The sequence below is a fragment of the Gambusia affinis genome, linkage group LG08 (genome assembly GCF_019740435.1).
Source record: "Gambusia affinis linkage group LG08, SWU_Gaff_1.0, whole genome shotgun sequence".
Lineage (NCBI taxonomy): Eukaryota > Metazoa > Chordata > Actinopteri > Cyprinodontiformes > Poeciliidae > Gambusia > Gambusia affinis.
The window spans coordinates 22,379,138-22,396,482 of NC_057875.1; the positions used below are offsets into that span (position 1 = coordinate 22,379,138).

The 17,345-nt window shown below is 42.6% G+C and overlaps 1 protein-coding gene across 2 annotated transcripts in view; it reads left to right on the forward strand.

Moving 5' to 3' along the window:
• Positions 1 to 17,345, forward strand: part of kcnq1.2 (potassium voltage-gated channel, KQT-like subfamily, member 1.2) — a 201,288-nt gene that overhangs the window by 110,773 nt on the left and 73,170 nt on the right. For both annotated transcript variants that reach the window (XM_044124890.1, XM_044124889.1), the window contains exons 15-16: positions 14,337 to 14,412; positions 16,200 to 16,294. In XM_044124890.1, coding sequence (XP_043980825.1) covers positions 14,337 to 14,412; positions 16,200 to 16,294 — 171 coding nt within the window. The remainder of the gene's footprint in view (positions 1 to 14,336; positions 14,413 to 16,199; positions 16,295 to 17,345) is intronic.

The following is a 17,345-nucleotide window of genomic DNA, read 5'->3' on the forward strand; positions in this document are numbered from 1 at the left end:
ATGCATGTATAAGTACAGAAACCTTCTTTCAGCCAGCTGACTGGCAGTCCAGAGCAAGAAGCGAGACAGTAGCTTTAATGTGTTACTATATCCTCCATGTAGTCTGAGAACATTGGGCATTTAAATCATTTAAAGAGCGCATAATAATCTCTTTCATATTTGTTTACATATTTTTACATATGTTTTGAAGAAGAAATAATCAAATCTAGTCCAGATTTTCAGAAAACGGTGGAATTTGACTCACCACAAGACCCTACAAAACTGGTGTAACTTTAGCTTCATTAGCAGCTAACAGTTAGCCAGCCATAGTAATCTCACAGCGCTAGCAAATTATTCTTATCGTTTGCTGTCATTTTCTCTTTTTCCATCCTCGCAATAACGCAGCTGAGGAACTACTTCACATGTTACTTCAAAATAAATAAAATGAAATACTTCACCTCCTGGCCTCACGTTAGTAGCTTAGCTTAGTAGCTCAATGGAAACGAGGAAGTCGTCACACCCAGAGCTTTAAGGCCTTTTTTGTGTTTATATCAGCTTGAATTATAGCAGGGGAAGGCGGAAGAAAATACTGGAAAAACCAAGTGTTTGAATATTTGCTCAGAAGCAGGACACAAGGACGATAATACAGAAGTGACCTGATGGAAACGAAAGTGTGGTTGAGAGGGAGACGCTAGCTTTGTAATTTCAGAATGAGTGTTTGCTTGCATGCGAGTCAGAGCCAGACTGAAATTACAACATATTCACATTCATTATAAAACCGCAGCCTCAAGATTGATTAACAGCACTTTCTGCATGACCACTGCAGACTCCGTTGGTCAGCGGGCGAAATCTGATTCGGAGCCTATTTATAATCTTACATTTTACACAGAGGCGCTTTCGTTCAGCTTTTCACTGAGAGTCGGTACGATGGTTCATTCTTTATGGCCTCTTCACTTCATTCAGTGAAGTGCGTTTGCTTTTCTCTACCTCACTGACACACATCCTCTCCCCCCAGTGACTGCTCACATGTGTTCTGGCATTGCTTTGAGGTCCGAGGTTGAAGAGAGATGAGAAGGAGGAGGAGGAGGAGGAGGAGGAAGAGCGGGTTGGGGTATGCGGGGCAGGCCAACTCCTTCAGCTCCTCTTCCCCGTTCCCTCGCTCGGACCTGTCAGGCAGGCGGCCAGGGAATAATGTGGAAATGTGGCTGGCTGGCGTCAACTTGATTAAGTCTGCGCACGTGTCTCGGCAGAGAGGAGACCCCAGGCTTAATCACCCTTAGCCTTGACACTCTCCTTCTCTCTCTCTCTCTCTCTCTCTCTTTCTTTTTCTTTCTCTCTCTGCCTTTCTACTCCACCTACTCAAAAAAACGGTTCTTCCCGCTCTCTCCTCTGCACTCTGACTCTTTTTTTTTTCCTCCTCTACCTTCTGTAACTGACTTCACTTTTGTTTATGAAGCTCTTCTTTCATTCTTTCTTCTTTAATTTGCTGCTCTTTCCTCCCTCTTTCCCCCACTCCGTCTTCTGTCAGTTCAAGCGTTTAAGGACCTTTTAAAGTGAGTAAGTACGGTATCTGTGAAAAGTCTCGTTGCACCCCACATTGTTTAGTTGATCACGAAGCAAATTTTCCTCAATTCTTCACAGCTCTATGTTGCTGCGCCTCCTGCATAGAAAGGATTTTTCCCTGTGGTATTTCCACCCTCCCTGGACTGGAGTCCGGCCAGCTCCACCGTCCATGCATCTCAACGTTAGCTGAGCTTTGAATTCATTACTCGCTTGATGAATACATATTTCAATTTCAAGTTGTGATTCGACTGGTTCTGAGTTGCGCTGAATAGTCACAGTGAAACCGAGACTGTGGCGTAACGACTAAAACAATCAGAATGAAAGTACTTTTCATGTTTGTGGAAACATCAAACCAGATGTAATTGGGCTATTGAATTTCAAAGTAATTATGTGGTGAGAGCTGTAGGCCTTTTTCCCCCCTGTGTGCACATCGCACATCAGCTTTCCTCAAAAGCAGCTGCTTTTCTTTTTTCTTTTTGTTTTTAACTTCTGGCTAAACTCGCAGTCCAAACCATCCTTCCCCTTTCAAGACATGACAGCAAAGTACAACAAAAATGACCCTGAGTTCTGATTGATGAGCGGCTGAAACCCAAATGAGGACTTGGGCGTCACGTTCAAAATAACATTTCCAAACCTGTGCTGGTCAAAGAGTTTTCTCTCAAGCTTCAGATTCTCTTTCTTTGTTCTCCAGGAATCCAATTTACTGTGGTAAAGATATGTCAAAAGGCTGAGGCTGAATTCATATTTTATCTTTTGTTTAGCTTAATTGTTGCTCCATGACTTCCTCCCTCCTTCTCAAGAGACATAAAGACTTTACTGGTGAACATGTTCAGCGATCTCCCTGTGCACACGTCGTCAGTAACATCCCACTCTTTATCCGTAGGGTTAACCACAATGTTGGCTCGCCCTTTGTAGATTTAATGGCTTCCGGGTTTCTGGGGACTCCAATTCTTATCTGTTTGTCTGCAAAGCCTGGTCCGTTTCAGGAGGTGTGAACGCCCCATCAAACTCTGATTGGGACCAAAAAATAAAAAAATAAAAAATAGAAGCAAACTCTGATCCCCGTTGGGTCGAAGTGAACTCTGGCGCAATTTGAATAGATACGTGAATGCCAAGTGGACCAAAAAAGCAGGGAGCGGACCGTGGCGCAGAGCATTCTGGGTAAATGCAACCAAAACAAACCCAAGAGTCTAACACTTGCGGGAGAAGAGGCTTGTGGTCTTTTTCTAATGACAAATGAGAAATCTTGTTTGTTTGTTTACATTTCATGTCTTCTTCAGAGGTCTTCGTGTCATTTCCTTCAGCGGTCCTTGCTGCAGCGCCATCACAGGCGAGGGGGCAAACAGGTTTTTCAAAGTGAGAACCCTTTGACACAGTGCAGTGTGAAAGGGAACTGCAGCACTTGAAAACGTAACAAATGTTGCAATTTTGGGTCCCCAACCGAACCGAGTCTGAAGGACAATCAGGTCTATATGACAGCCAGTTTGGGAGGCATATCCAGTGTGCTTCCTGTCCTACCACCACAAATGTAAACATGTAAGGTTAGCTAAGCGTTGGATTGGTCAGATGAGTCCTAGAGCATCTGGCCGGAGCCACACTATGTAGATAAGACACTGTTGACTGTGGAGAGTCTGCGATGCTGTGGGTCTGTGTCTCATCCAAAGGTCATGGGGTCGTGTTGACGTACATTCAACCTTTAAAATTCCAGGAGATATTAAACCAGAATCTACCAGGAGGCTGAAAATAGGTAATAATTTTGTCACTGGGAAATTTAGCGTGATTCTTAAGTCTGTGGACCTGAAGCCTATGGAAGAGAGAAATGCCTTTCATGGAACGACTTTGGTTAATCCAAATGAGTTTCTTAAAGAGGAAAGGTCAAGTAATCCTTTCACTTTGCCTTTCACCATTCGGAGAATGGGAAAACGTCTCCTAATGTTTTAAGGAGATGACCAGATGCTGAAAAAATGGACCCCACATTGGATTGTTTATGGATTATGGCCCTGTGGTAACTGCATATTTAAGTTTGATCCAAACCAACTATTGATTACAAGTGGGAACCATATGGGTTCGAGATGTGTTGCGCAGCTTGGACTGATTTCCTAATACCTGTTTGAGACCCAGTTGACGCCCACACACAACCCATTTGTGTGGTAGTTCATAGTGACTGGGACCTTAAAAAAAGAAAAAAAAATCCACAACTGAAATCATCTCCTCTTTTAAAACACGTGGGCTGGTGCGTTTAATTACCTTAATGTTTTTTTTTTCTGTAATAAAATCTCTAATTAAACCTCTCGTGCTGAAATGATCTTTCTTTTGTTGAAGTATTGTATCTGTGCCGTTGATTTATGCCGGACTGTCTTCTGTTTATGGCAGTCATTCATCAGAAAACATTTCATTTCGGAGTCTCGGATCCCTGATTTAGCTCCCTCCTGGTTTCAGCTCTGTAGTTGCGGGCAGCCGCATGCTGGCACAATATAAACAGCAGATTCTTGCTGCGCTGCACAAATGACAATGGCAACAAACAGCTTTGTAATTATTCCAATTTCCTCCGCAGTCGCTGGCTTTGAAGTGGCGTCTCAGCGCAGCATTGTATGAAAACAAATAAAATCCTGAAATGATTTTGTTTCTAAAGTTAGCGTCACATGAGTGATATATGTCCAGCCTTCTCTTTTCTTGTTATTTTTGTTTTATTTTTTTGTTTTATTTTTGGAGCGCAGTGACAAGATGGCCTCTGAGGAGTTGGGGGGTGTTAGGCAGAGAGAGGTGGCCCCAAACTGAGATGTCAGAGTCTCACGCACTCCCTCCACATTTCTCCGGGCGTTTTTGTTGCAGGTTCCAGCGAAAGCCACACACATGTAAACGCTTCACGTGCAGATGGCGGCACGCTCCGTCCGCGCTACCTGCCTCTGCGCTGACTCAGCAGGTTTAACGCAGCAGCAGCTGCTGCTGCTGCTGCTGCAGCAGGAGGGCTCCATCTATTACGCCGTTTTCAGCGAACTAAGTGATTTCTGTTAGCGCACCGCGCTGGCTCGTCAGAGATCCCGCTGCTCGGTTCCAGCAATCTAACCCATGCGTTGGTAATTTGCCCTGAAAAATTGGCCGCGGACAAGCCTCCAATTATGGTTTAGCACCCTGTTCCCAGCGCCTCTCCTCAGATAACGGCTCTCAAAACCGGTCTCTTTGAAAACAGGATGAACACCCGGTATACTCCTTCCTCTGTTATTTGGCCAGGAAGTTGTTTCCTTCGGGGTTTTTTTTTTCTTTCAGTTTTTACATGAACGTGGCTGTTGCGTTGCGATTGGTTGACGGATAAATTACGTGATGTGAAGTCTGCTTAGGGACGTGACGAAGAAACGTCTCTGAGCTGCAGCCTGTTATTTAATATTCCGGGCGACGAGCCATCACGTCTTCACTGCTTTGTCTGCCGGTGTGGAGTTTGTGCTGCCAGGCTGTTTTCCCTCTTAATTGTTGGTCTGGCTAGCAGGTTGCACAATCTCTTATGTCATAATGTAGCAATGTTGCATCGTTTGCAATGTTTGACCTATAGCTCCAAGCTATGGCTTTTTTTTTTTACAGTGTCTTCCAAAAAATTTGTTACCCTCTGAATCTTTTTAAGTTTTGTGACGGCACAAGCAGCGGCGGAGCTACACTTTAGTCATCGGGCCGAGGCTGTGTTATTTGTCAAAACTGTTTGTTGGACGATAATTTGTCACAGGATTGATAATATTGTAATATATGAATCAATATAGGCCATTCTTTTGTAGTGACGACTTCTTGTGCATATTTTTATTTTGGAAACTATTTTCATGTTCTCTTGTTCTTAATGTTTGTCTTTTTGAATTTTTTTGATCCATCTTTTGGATACTTTAAAACGTTGCCTTTGGTGGGCTTCAGAACTGGAAGCTTGAGTTCGTGTTGCTTTAAGGTTGGGCAGCCAGGTTGCTTCCCAGCTCTTTTCCTCGCATTTTCCTGGTCTCGGTTTGCCCTCCCAGTGTAACTAAACGTCCCGTCGTTTTGGAACTCAACCTCAAAAAGAAAGTCAAATCAACGAGAAGCGCCCCAGAATCAACTGTGGCGCTTTTGACAGACGCACTTCCTTCTGCGGCCATGATCGCTTTTAATGGGACAAGCGGAGATATTTGCCTTTTACAGTGACACTTGGTTTTAGATAACAGCCTTGCCCGAAGGCCTCAAACAAAACTTCAAATGTTGACACAGCTGCCCAATAGCTCTTAGATATCGCAGTGCTATGATGAGGGGCGCTAAAACCGAGCGCATTTCAATTTCAGAAGATCTTAAAGCCGTGACAGGCTCTTATAATTTAGCCGACCCCACTCCCCCACTCACATTAAGAAGGTCGGTCTGACCAGACGGAGACGACCCTGAGCGCGCTGGTCTCCTCTCCTCCAGCCCCCAATGACTGGGACTGTTTACACTGTCAAAACAAATGTGATCTTAGCCTGGAGTCAGCAAAAACAGTCTGGCTGTTCTTTCTGTGGGCAAACATAAGAACTGATAAACCGGTCCCTTTACTGATATTGTCAGAATCCAAAGTGGTCTTTTTTGGTGTTTGAGAAAAAGTTAACATAATGGAAAATAAAGAAATAAATAAATGAAAATGGGATCTTGCAATGTAAATGTCTTCCTTACAATCCTCAGCTGGCGGTTGGCAGGAACTGCCTGGCAGTGGTAAGAAGACTCATTGTAATTTGTCTGCAAGTGGAACTTTTGAGAGACTGCGTGTTACTCTAAGCGTGAACGTGGATCTGTTTGCTGCTAAACGTACAGAAGAATTCATGTAAGTGCTCAAACTTACATCAGTAAGATCTTGTCTGTGGCGATCCTAAAATATGTTTTGTGCATCTTCAAATATTAAACAAAAAAATTTTAAAAGTAAATAACTCAAGAGATTATTTACTCTTGAGTTGAAAATCAATAAGAAATAATCTATTCTGAAATTTAGCTATGAAGCCTCCTTTGGACTTCGCCTCACTGCTTCTCTGTCAGCTACGCAATGCCGCTTGATTCTCATCTCTCTCCAGTGCGCCGTCTGGAATTTTCTCCATTCGCTTGGATTTCTCCAGCAGAATTTGGCGGTGGACAGAAGGAGAAGTTGTGAACGACAACGTCAGTTTTCTGTGCTGTTTTTAGAAATGTAGTCTGCCTGTAGTTTTAGCAGTGGCAGCGGATTTAGTGAACGAAGCCGTTTAGTCCGTGTTGGACACACCTCCAAATTTTGAATGAATGTTAACGGCCATACCGTTTGGCTCGGCACTTCTCTCTTTGCAGTGGACGATGGGTGTTTACAGCCCTGGCAATTTCTGGTCAGCTTCATAGTGTCCAATTAGTGCATTGCCAAATGTTAGCGATTGGGTAAAATCGAAAAACTTAGCAGAGTCCACGACTCCAGGAACCGATCGTTTCTCAGAAGCAGAGGGCCCAAACCCTCGAAGCGTTGAACAAGGGGATATTAAAGCAACTTTGCCAAGTTATTCACAGCCTCTTATGTGACCATAAATCTGCTTGCTATTTATAATCTCTCCACCTCCCTAACTCTCTCTCTCACTATCCAGTATAACATAGAAATATTGTTTTGGTGTATTTTATTGTTCTTTTTATGCAAACATATGACGAAAGGGAAAAAAAAATGGACATCTTAAACACATGTTGCATCAAATATATTTGTTTTGCATAATTTGTATCCCAGTAGCACATCTGTAGAACATCTGAATCTGAATACATGGTGAACCATTACTTATGTTGTAGGTAATAGAATAGAATATTACTGCCGTCGTAAACAAGACGCACCACACCGTGTGTCCCACGTTTGGACTGTCTGGGTCACTAACACGTCTGCTTCTCAGGACGACTCTTATCAAAAACAGAGCAAACGTTTGCATCCCTCGAACCCGTAACTCTGTCACTTCTCCTCCGGACCTCGCTCACTCAAACTCTGCTGGACTGATTATATTGTTCATTTTACCATTTTGTTCCTCTTCCTTTATACGTTCCCCCGTCTTCAAACGACAAACTGCAGTAGAAAAACCCAATTAAACGTCAGTTTTTTTAGCGCCAGTCCCTCCCCACTGTAGCCCCATATGCCACACATGAATGAGAGAATAATGCTCTTTTGTCAAGGAGCTCAGTTTTATAATCTAAAGCCATTGGCTTATGAAGGGGAAGCCCGTTTGCTTAAGGTCACCCTTCACGTCTTCCTTTCTTTCTCTGTTTTCTCCTTCCTCTTCTTCTTTCCATTCTCCCCACTGGCAGGATTAAGGCAGGCAGAGCCTCTCGCTGGCCCTTGCTCCACGAAGTCTAAGGTGGCGCTAATTGTGCCTTGACATGCAGACGCGCACAAAACCGCTCATGAACAGTCATGTGTGTTGGCCTGACCAACCGCTGGGCTCATGTGCTTGGATTACCAGAACACTGTGAAAGAAAACCTGTTTAATCCAAACACGGTGGTTGTAGTGGAACTGAAAATGGAGGTGTGTGTGCGTGTGTGTGTGCGTGTGTGTGTGTGTGTGTGGCTTTGGTGCTCCCGAGGAATTAATGCCAGGGGTTATCCCCGAAAACACTGGGATGAAAGGAGGGGAGGTGGGGAGGGAAAAGAGAACAAGGGTCCTTGCAAACCACCTGACCTCACCTCGCTTTTCCTAACCTCCGAAGGTTGCCCCCGCCCCACCGAGGCGTGGGGGACCCCCTGATAGGCGGCAATAAATAGATTCTTTCTCTAACACGTCTAATCCAGCTAAATAGCAACAAATCCTATTAGGCCATGAATCATAAATCCTTCCTTGCCACCTTTCCCCCGTCCAGCAGCTCTGGAAGCCGGTTCCCCTCCAAATCTCTTAAAGATTCAGCCACATGTTCGCTCAGATCGTAACACTTTTGAGCCCAGTGTGCATTGACTGAACTCGTTGGAAATCTGTGTGACATCAGCTGGCTCTCCATTTTGAATGTGTGCAAAACTTCGTCGATATTCCGCTAATGTCGCAGTAGCGATGCTTCCGTTAAATGAGAAACGCATTCATGCGTTTCTCATTTATTTAGTTTGTTTGCGTGACAATAAGTCATTTAAAAATCCTCCAACTGCTTCCTGTCGTCTTCTTTGTGGTGTGCACCAGTGGAAACATCCCGTTGATCTTGTGACTCGTGATGCAAACAAAATTTAAAACTGCTTCCAGTGCAATTATGCAAAATAAACCAATTTCAGTATAGCCAAAAAAAAAAGAGAAAAAACCCCCTGCCTCGTTCTAGCGCACAAAACTTAACATCAAAGTTGTTGTTTTTTTAATTGCTGTGTTTTCATTAAGCAAATTGATCTTCAAAGTGTGAAATGCAAAGTGGGAAACTATGAGGAAATGTTTACAATATAAAAGGTAATATGAATCTATTGGTTCTACAGTTACTCCTGACTGTATGTGGCAGTTTTTATCCTTTTTGGATTGACTTTGTTTTGTTTTGGACAATTACCCCCTGCGGTTTTGGATGCTCTGCAGCTGGCCTTACTGTTTTTCACTTTAGGATAGTTTTTGCGATGCATAACCGTGGCAACCATTTGTTTTTGTTGTTTTTTTTTACAACTGGAAGCAGATGACTGGCATCCTAAAATGTAAAACTTCAGCCTTTTTTTTTCTTCTTCTTTTCTTTCAGTTTGCAACTGTTACGTTTCTCCTCAATACTACTGAAACACACGAATGTCAACGTAGCCCATCTGAATAACGAGACAGATTAAGTTAAAGAGACATGCTCTGGTTGTTGCTATAATTAACTTCAGTATTCCACCTCAGTTTGCAGAAGTAATTTCTCCTTCTTTTCAGTCCAGATGAAGTACTTTCAGAGCCTTAATTAATGATCTCTAATCCGTAATAAGAGACAGGTGTGGGAGTGGGCTTGCAGCTGATGGGTCTGCCTGGTTTCAAATCCTTGATGTGGTCTAATGGCTACCTGCATCTTAAGTCCTTCCATCAGGACTGAAGGGAACGTCAGACCACCAGCTTAGCAACCTGAATAAAAAGGAGCCAAATTAATGGGGGTAACACGTGATATTATCACCAAGTAGTAAAAAAAGAAGTTACTGGCACAGACTAGGCATAACATTTAGACCAGAAAGTCTAACATGGGGGTAATAACCACTAAATTATCCAGCGCTCCATCTCTCTAATTAGGAACCACTTAGAGGGCAACGTAACTCCACGCCCTTCTCTTTAAGCTCTGTAACACTAAGCCTCATGTTTTACTAGTTTTATCTCCATGGAAACCATTGTCACACACTGATCTTTTACCTTTTTTTTTTTAATGCAAACAAAATCCCTCAACGGTATGTATTTCTTCTTATTTTAGCGTCATTTTCATTCAGATTGAAACAGGTACTTCTAGTAAAACATGAGTTGAAACAGAGATTTCGGAGTGTCAGATCTCATCAACGCTCTGATAGAGATGAGAGATCCACACTGGAGCACAGAGTCGAGAGGAATTCAGCAGTAATTGGCTCTTTTGTTAGTTGTGCACCTCCCTGCCGTGTTTAGTCTGCATGTTAGGACAGAGTTTTCATCTCCTCTGATTTTCTGTCTCATTGAAACAACAGGATTTATACAGATTTTATTTCTTTTTCCTTTATTTTTGTTTTCGGCTGTTGATATTTTATAAGATTCCCTTTTACTTGCCGTCGTTCTTTTGCAAGTTGGTTCTTCTGCAGGTTTGAGAGTAAAATGCAGCACATCTAATCCTGAGCGTACAATATTTCTCGTCTTTTGTGTGTTTGCGGCCGCGTGCATCAAACGGGGGCTCTTTGACTTTGATGTGGCTTGGTGACTCCTAATGCTCCACGTATGTCCCGATCAGACCATTCATGGCTGAATAGTGGATACTGAATGAATACTGTTTTGTTAAACAGCAGCATCACCCTGTATGGAAGTCTTTTGTGGGGTTTTTTGTTGCCGTTTTGTTTAGTATTTTACAATCCAAATGAGATAATAAAAAGAAGAGGAAGAGACCTGTCCAAACTTTGCACATCTGTAACTTTTATTTTACCTTTTGTCATATTAAAATCGTCCACTACAACATGAAACTGCTGCTGCGCATGTCACACAACAGATTGTTGCTAGGTAGCCAAAAAGAGTGAATGCGTTATGGTAATTGGCTTGTAATTGTGTAGCGTTTTATCAAGTCCAAAGGACCCCAGTACTCTCACATTTAGAGAATTTTCTATTGATGTTGATCATGTAATCAATTACGACAGGTATTGATATTATTAGTCCAGCATCTTTATTCACTTTCGGGGAGGAAATTGGTTTCGCATCCAGGGATTTCGAACATACAAAAACAACAACAAAAAAAACCTCACAGACGACGTTACAAACATACAAAACACACAAGCAGCAATTCATACATAAATAAGATGGAGTTTAAAAACTCACAAACGTGGAGATCCGATTGCGGTAGGTACAAAGGAGTGCTTCCATCTGTTACTCTTACTCCACCAGCCCGAGATCAAAGCATATTTAAGTGGACCAGTCAAAGTACACACCCAAATCCAGTTAAGAATCTTGGCTGAACTTGAAACGCTATAGGCAAATTCTCTCCATCCAATCTGACCAAACGTGAGCTATTTTGCAAAGACAAACGGTCAAAAATGAATAAAACAAAACAAAGTCTCCAAGATGTGCAAAGCTTTATTGTTATTATTCACCTTCAGGCTATAATATCATCTATCTTACTTATTTCAGATCCTCGTTGCCATTAATCTGTTAGGGTATGTCTCCAGCCACGTCACCCTCTGGCATTTCTTCACTTAAAACAAACAGTTCTTATCTCCCAAAGATATGATGGAAAGCTGCCTAGTTTTGTGAAGAACAGAGAAAAAGCACATCTTTCTGACAGACCAAAGTACCCTCTATCACGCTTATCTGTCACAGACACATCAGCGCAGAGACAAACACACTGCGGCAGTCTTTCTGGGCCCTGACCGTTCCACACTGATGTCTGAGGCCACTTGTTTTTAAGGTTATTGCTGTGCACCATGGAAGCACAGGATATTTGACAGTCCCCTGCCAAAAAGAGAGCCTGGGGGCTTTTGGAGGGGGCGAGGGAGTGGAGAGAGTTGCCACTGACAACTCTGAGATCTCCAAAGTGACCATCTGAAAATGAAAAAGGAGACAGTATATTAAAAACGGGGGGTCAAGAAGAAGCCATGGGGGTAAATCAGTCACAGTTTTTTTGGGGGGATAATTAAGAGCTTTAGCGGCTACCGAGCTTAGAGATGGCTTCCACATTGGACCAGATGAAAAATGGTGCGTCTACGGAGACGGGAGCTGAGGAAGGTGCGTTTAATCCTGTGTATTAAAATACAGACCGCTGCCCTGAACCAGAACAGTGGAAGGTATATTGGAGTCGTTGTAGGGGGGGGATGTCTGAGCTTGAGAGGAATCCCCAACCCATGTCTGCGGATCGAACCTTCTGCAGCGCAAACGAACAAACACGGAGGCTCGGGGCGATGGCTCAAGACGCCGAGTCAGCAGTTGTTGCACCAGCACAGAGACGCGGGGCTTGTTTGGCTTCTCTGCGCGCCAAATGTGTGCTGGAGTCGGCGCTGTAGACCAGACCCGCTCAGCGTTCTCGTTTTATCACACTTGTCCTCCAAACATGTGTGTGCATTTGTTTAATTTGCAGGAAATGGGAGGAGGGCGAGGAGGGAGTTGTACAAGCATCCGAGCCCCACATGTTTTTTGTTTCCTACACATGTTCTCCCCCCCCTGTCCCTCCGCTCCCCCACCAATAACACCAGAATGTCCAAGTCACACAGAACGCAAGAAAGACAACACACATATCTCTCACTGTCGACACAGAAAAGAGTGAGGAGTGGGTGGTCCGTGTCCTTTTTTTTTCCATATTAGGACCTCCCCCTCTTTATGTTTGGTATTGTTTGAGTGTATTTTCCTCAAAAAATCCCCCCAAAAACCCCCCGTGCGACCCATCGCTCTATGATGTTCACGTTTTATGGTCCACTGTCAACATATTGTCTCTTGAGTCTTTTTGTCGTCCCCTTTTCCCTAATTAAGACCTCAAAGCGACTTGTTGACTCCACAGAAGACCTTATTTGGGGAGGAGGGTGGAAGCCATGTGTTTCCTTGTGTCAGCTTGGCGTGTGTGCGTGCGCGTGAGGGTGTGTGTGTGTGTGTGTGTGTGTGTCTGCTGCAACCGGCACATTGCGTGAGAGGTGCGCACGACAGCGCGGAGACCCACATGCATACAAAGCACAGGCTTGAACACAAGAATGAGGTGATTCATTTACAGCTGGAGGTGCTTTTCGATGGAGCGGAACGTCACTCCACCTGCAGACACGAGGAAAACCTCAAACACACTTACCCACTCATTTATTAGGTGTATTATTATATATTTATATGTACATATTTAACATGTTGTGCTATTTTTCGTTCTCAATGCTATAACTGTGAGAAAAGGGCTTTAGTATCTTATGTTAGCGTTTAGCATGGTTAGCATTACTGAAACAGCACTCTGTGTGTGTGTATCCTAGAGATTGTATGTTTTTCTGTAACTCTAGCATGTTCCATGACACAGTTTAAACCCTCCAAAATTATTTCCAGTTCCAGTGTGGCGTTTTCTGTTCAGATTGAGAGCGTACTTTGTCTTTGAGAGGGCGAACTGGAGTTATTACGACACTATGTTACTTAAAAACGGTCACAAAATAACACCGTTAACGCAGCAATTTCTTGGAAAATTCATCATCCAGTAAAATTTGTTACAGCGACAAGACTTTCACACCAGCGTCTCCGAACGTCTTTCATAACAGCAGCAAAATAGTTGTGCATTTTTGACCGAGGAGTGATTGTAGGGTGATTTTGTTGCCGCTAACTGTAGCAACGTCATCTCAAAATTGGCAACACTGCTTCCTTCCAGTCACAATATAAATGAACCGCCTTTACCCGCTAGCTTTGAAATCTTCCCTCAGTAATTGTGTCAACACTGAAGAGCATTGTTATCAGTTTGCATAATGACCGGATGTGTAGTCGCTGCTCATTGGTTCTGACTGGTCTGAAAGAGGTTTTACATTCGAGTTTCGGGGCAAATCAAACTGGAACTCGTCCAGTTGTGAAGCTCTGTGCGGCTTTCGTAACACCGGATGTGTTTTACAGTCTTCTACGTCACATTTGACTTTTTTTTCCCCTTCTGTTCAGCAGGCGGCTTTTTGCACAGTCAGGTGATTCGCTACGAGTAAGCCAAACGGCCCTCTGTTGAAAAAATAAACTGAATTGCATGCAAGGAAGCCATCGTGGCATGCAAGTATGACTGCATGTCGGTGTGTGGGTGTGCGTGTGTGTGTGTGTGTTGTTTACATCCACTAGTTTTAATTTCAGTGTTCCACAGATCCCCAGCATTGGGCTGTCTTTCGTGTTGACACAGATGTGCGGCTCTGACCTCAGGGACTTGTGTTTTCTTGGACCCTTTGCGGTGCAGATGGAATCTGTTTTGCTTCTCTTTCACTCTGCATAAGGTTGCAGATTTAATGCCGTGACCTAAAGGGTCAGGTTCAACGATCGGGACGAGGAGGCTGGAGCTGCAGTGTACACAGTAATTTTAATCCTTATGTTGCCTTATGTTGACCGCTGCACGGTCCATGAAATACCTGCAGACGCTTAAATCGCAGCCGGATATGTTCAAGTCGAGCCCAAGTGTGTGCATTTATTTTTCATCTTAATTCTACACCTGAGCTCTTCCTGAGCGACGGTCTCTTGCTTTGTAACCTTATTCCGTCTCATTTTTCATCCCAGGTTATCCCATGCCCAGAGGTCTGCTGTGAAAGTCCTGCGCAGAATGCAGTACTTCGTGGCCAGGAGGAAATTTCAGGTAATATGAAAAAGAAATCCTGAGAGGGGGAAACGGAGTTAGAGGAATGGCAGATGAGAAGGTCAGGCTCTGAGTGGAAGCAGTGTGTTATGCATGAAGAGGAAGAGGAGCGTGTTTGTGTCCAAACACTGAGCCCCACTAAAGACGTTTGAGAAATAATAATAATAATAATAATAAAAAAAAAAGATCCAGTAAAAGTTTTCATCTTGCAAGAACAGAGAATCTTCTTCTGGAAAATGTGATCGTCACTTTATGAAAACTATTCAATGACGCCACTCTTCTGATGTCCAAATAAATGAAACATGCACAAAAACCTCAATATGATACAAATATCTAATTAACTGTATTACATAAAATCATCGTGTGTAAGTCAGTAGCTAACTTATAAATTACATAAATCATCTCCAATTTCCAATATTTTAGTTTTAATTTTTGTTATTTTCACAGGAATGAAGTTGAGATAATAACAGGAAACTGCAGGATATTCCCTAACATTTCAACTTCCTGTAGAGGAGGTACTTGCAGTATCTACAGTGCAGGATTTTCAAATGGTCTCCAGCTAGATACTCTTGCAAAATAAAAATGCAACAAGTCATTCAGGGGTTTCCTAAACCTTTGCAGAATTCACTGAGGGGTTTCGCAAATTGTCTCTTAAAAACCTTTGAAGGAAATTGGGGGGGGGGAGTTGCAAAAATAACTTGAAGTTTTGTTAAATTTGTGCTCTACCTGGTAAAAGTAACTCAGACTCTCCAGAACCTTCAACAGTCTAGCAAACCCTTCATAAGATCTCGCAAGTGCTTCTTGGACTTTAGCACAACTTATACAGGATCTCACTAAAGCAAGTTGGGTTCCCAGAAAACATTCACTGGAACTTGTTAAAGTGACTTGGACTCTTGAAAAAAACCTTTGCAGGATCTCACAAAAAATAACTTGGGATCTTACAAATATCCTTCCTTGAATTTGCTGAAGAAACTTGGAATCTTGCTAAGCGTTTGTCGGCTCTCACAAAGTCTTTGCCCGAATTCACCGAAGAAACTTAGAATCTTCCAAAAAACGTTTAGTTGGTCTCACACAATTAACTTGCACAAATTTCGCTGGAACTTGCTGAAATAACTTGGGGATCTTGGAAACTTTTCCAGAGATATTGTGGAAGTGGTTTTTTTTTTTTTCCTGTTTTGTCTCTTGTAGGGTTCAGTAATTCAGCGTAAAGTTCTAATTCGTGAAAAATTAGCCTGTCTGTGTTTATAGTCATAACGCATTTATCATCTTTAAGAAAAACCTGCAGCAACATGTGCTATTAAACATATTTATCTGTAGTAAAAGTTCGTCAAAGTTCCCCATCAGAGTTTTTTTTCAGGTGTTTTGCATGTTTCCAATTACGGGCTAAGTGATCTCAGCTGTACAGACTATAGTGTGTCTAGCAGGGATACCCTAAAGGGTTCAGTGGGTTCATTCTGATACCCCCTGTGTCAACGTCACACCACACAAAGCTGTGAAAGGACCTTAACACGATCGCTCTCTACATGACCATGCGCCTCTCTGTGCACATACACACACACGCACTCCAGCATATATGTGCACACCCATGCATGCTCACGCACACGCAAAACACACATTGAGCTCACAATGAACTCTTTGCACCCACGGGGGTTGGGGGATGTTTTCAGGGGACCGAGCAACAAGAGGTTGTGATTGACAATGGCTTTGTGTCCCACCGTGTGCGTGTGTGTGTGCGTGTGTTTGTCTTGCGCTGACGTGCGCGTATGTGCGTGTGCGTGGATCCGCAGCAAGCTCGGAAGCCCTACGATGTGCGAGACGTGATCGAGCAGTATTCCCAGGGTCACCTCAACATGATGGTTCGCATCAAGGAGCTGCAGAGAAGGTGGACGCCTCGACTTTGTTTGTTTTGTCCTGTTTCTTATTCTGATACCCCATAGATGTTTGCATGGGTTTTTAGCACCTTTCCTCAATATTTTATAGTGAAAAGAAATGCTTAAAGTCATGTAAACAATTAGAAAATATATGTTGCGAGTACAACCTGCTATCACTCTCGTAAATATATTCGATAGGAACAGTAAAGTTCTGCTTTTTCGTGGAAAAAAAAAGAAGTAAAGTTTCTTTACAGCAAGCATCACAATGTTGGCACTCCTGATGAAAATGTAAAAAAAAAAACACACATTAAAAAAATGGTTGCTATGGAAACTTAGTCAAGTTTATTTTTAAAGCACATTTCATCAACAAGGCACTTTCATAAAGTGTTTCGCAATTATGAAACAAGCAATAAACATTATATTTTGTTAAATGCAATCATCAAAATCGTCAGTCATTATTTTTCTAGAGAAATTTTGGAAAGCGTGTAATCTAGCATGATTGACAGGCCTAAGACCCTCCCCCTGACTCTGATTGGTTGTTTCTGACTGAGTGGTGTATTTCTGCAGGTAGCGCTGGGAGCACTGGGAGGAGACGGGGAAGCTCCATATTTTCACAGATCAATTGTCTCATACTGTACTGACACCACACTGAAATTTTAACAAATCTGTAAAAAAAAAAAAAAATGTGTTTTTAAAATAAAAGTTACATACTGCAGCTTTAAAGTGAACAATCCAAAAAATAATAAAAAATGCTTAGTGTGGTTTGAGGTCAATAATTATGGCAATGTTATTTCTTATGTTATCTTTAACCATGGCTGAATTAACAAACATCAATTAAAGTTTCATTTTTCTGCACTTATTTGTAAGATGGAGGATGTTTCAGCGTAATATTCAGAGACGGAATAATATCAATTTAAGACAAAAAAATCCCAAAATACATTTGGAAAACAACACAGATGAGATACAAAATAAAACGACGACATGAGTAGTGAGAAATGTAAAACTTTTACTGAATATGTCCTCATAGTATTTGGCATAATTTGTTGTATTTTTAATGTTTTT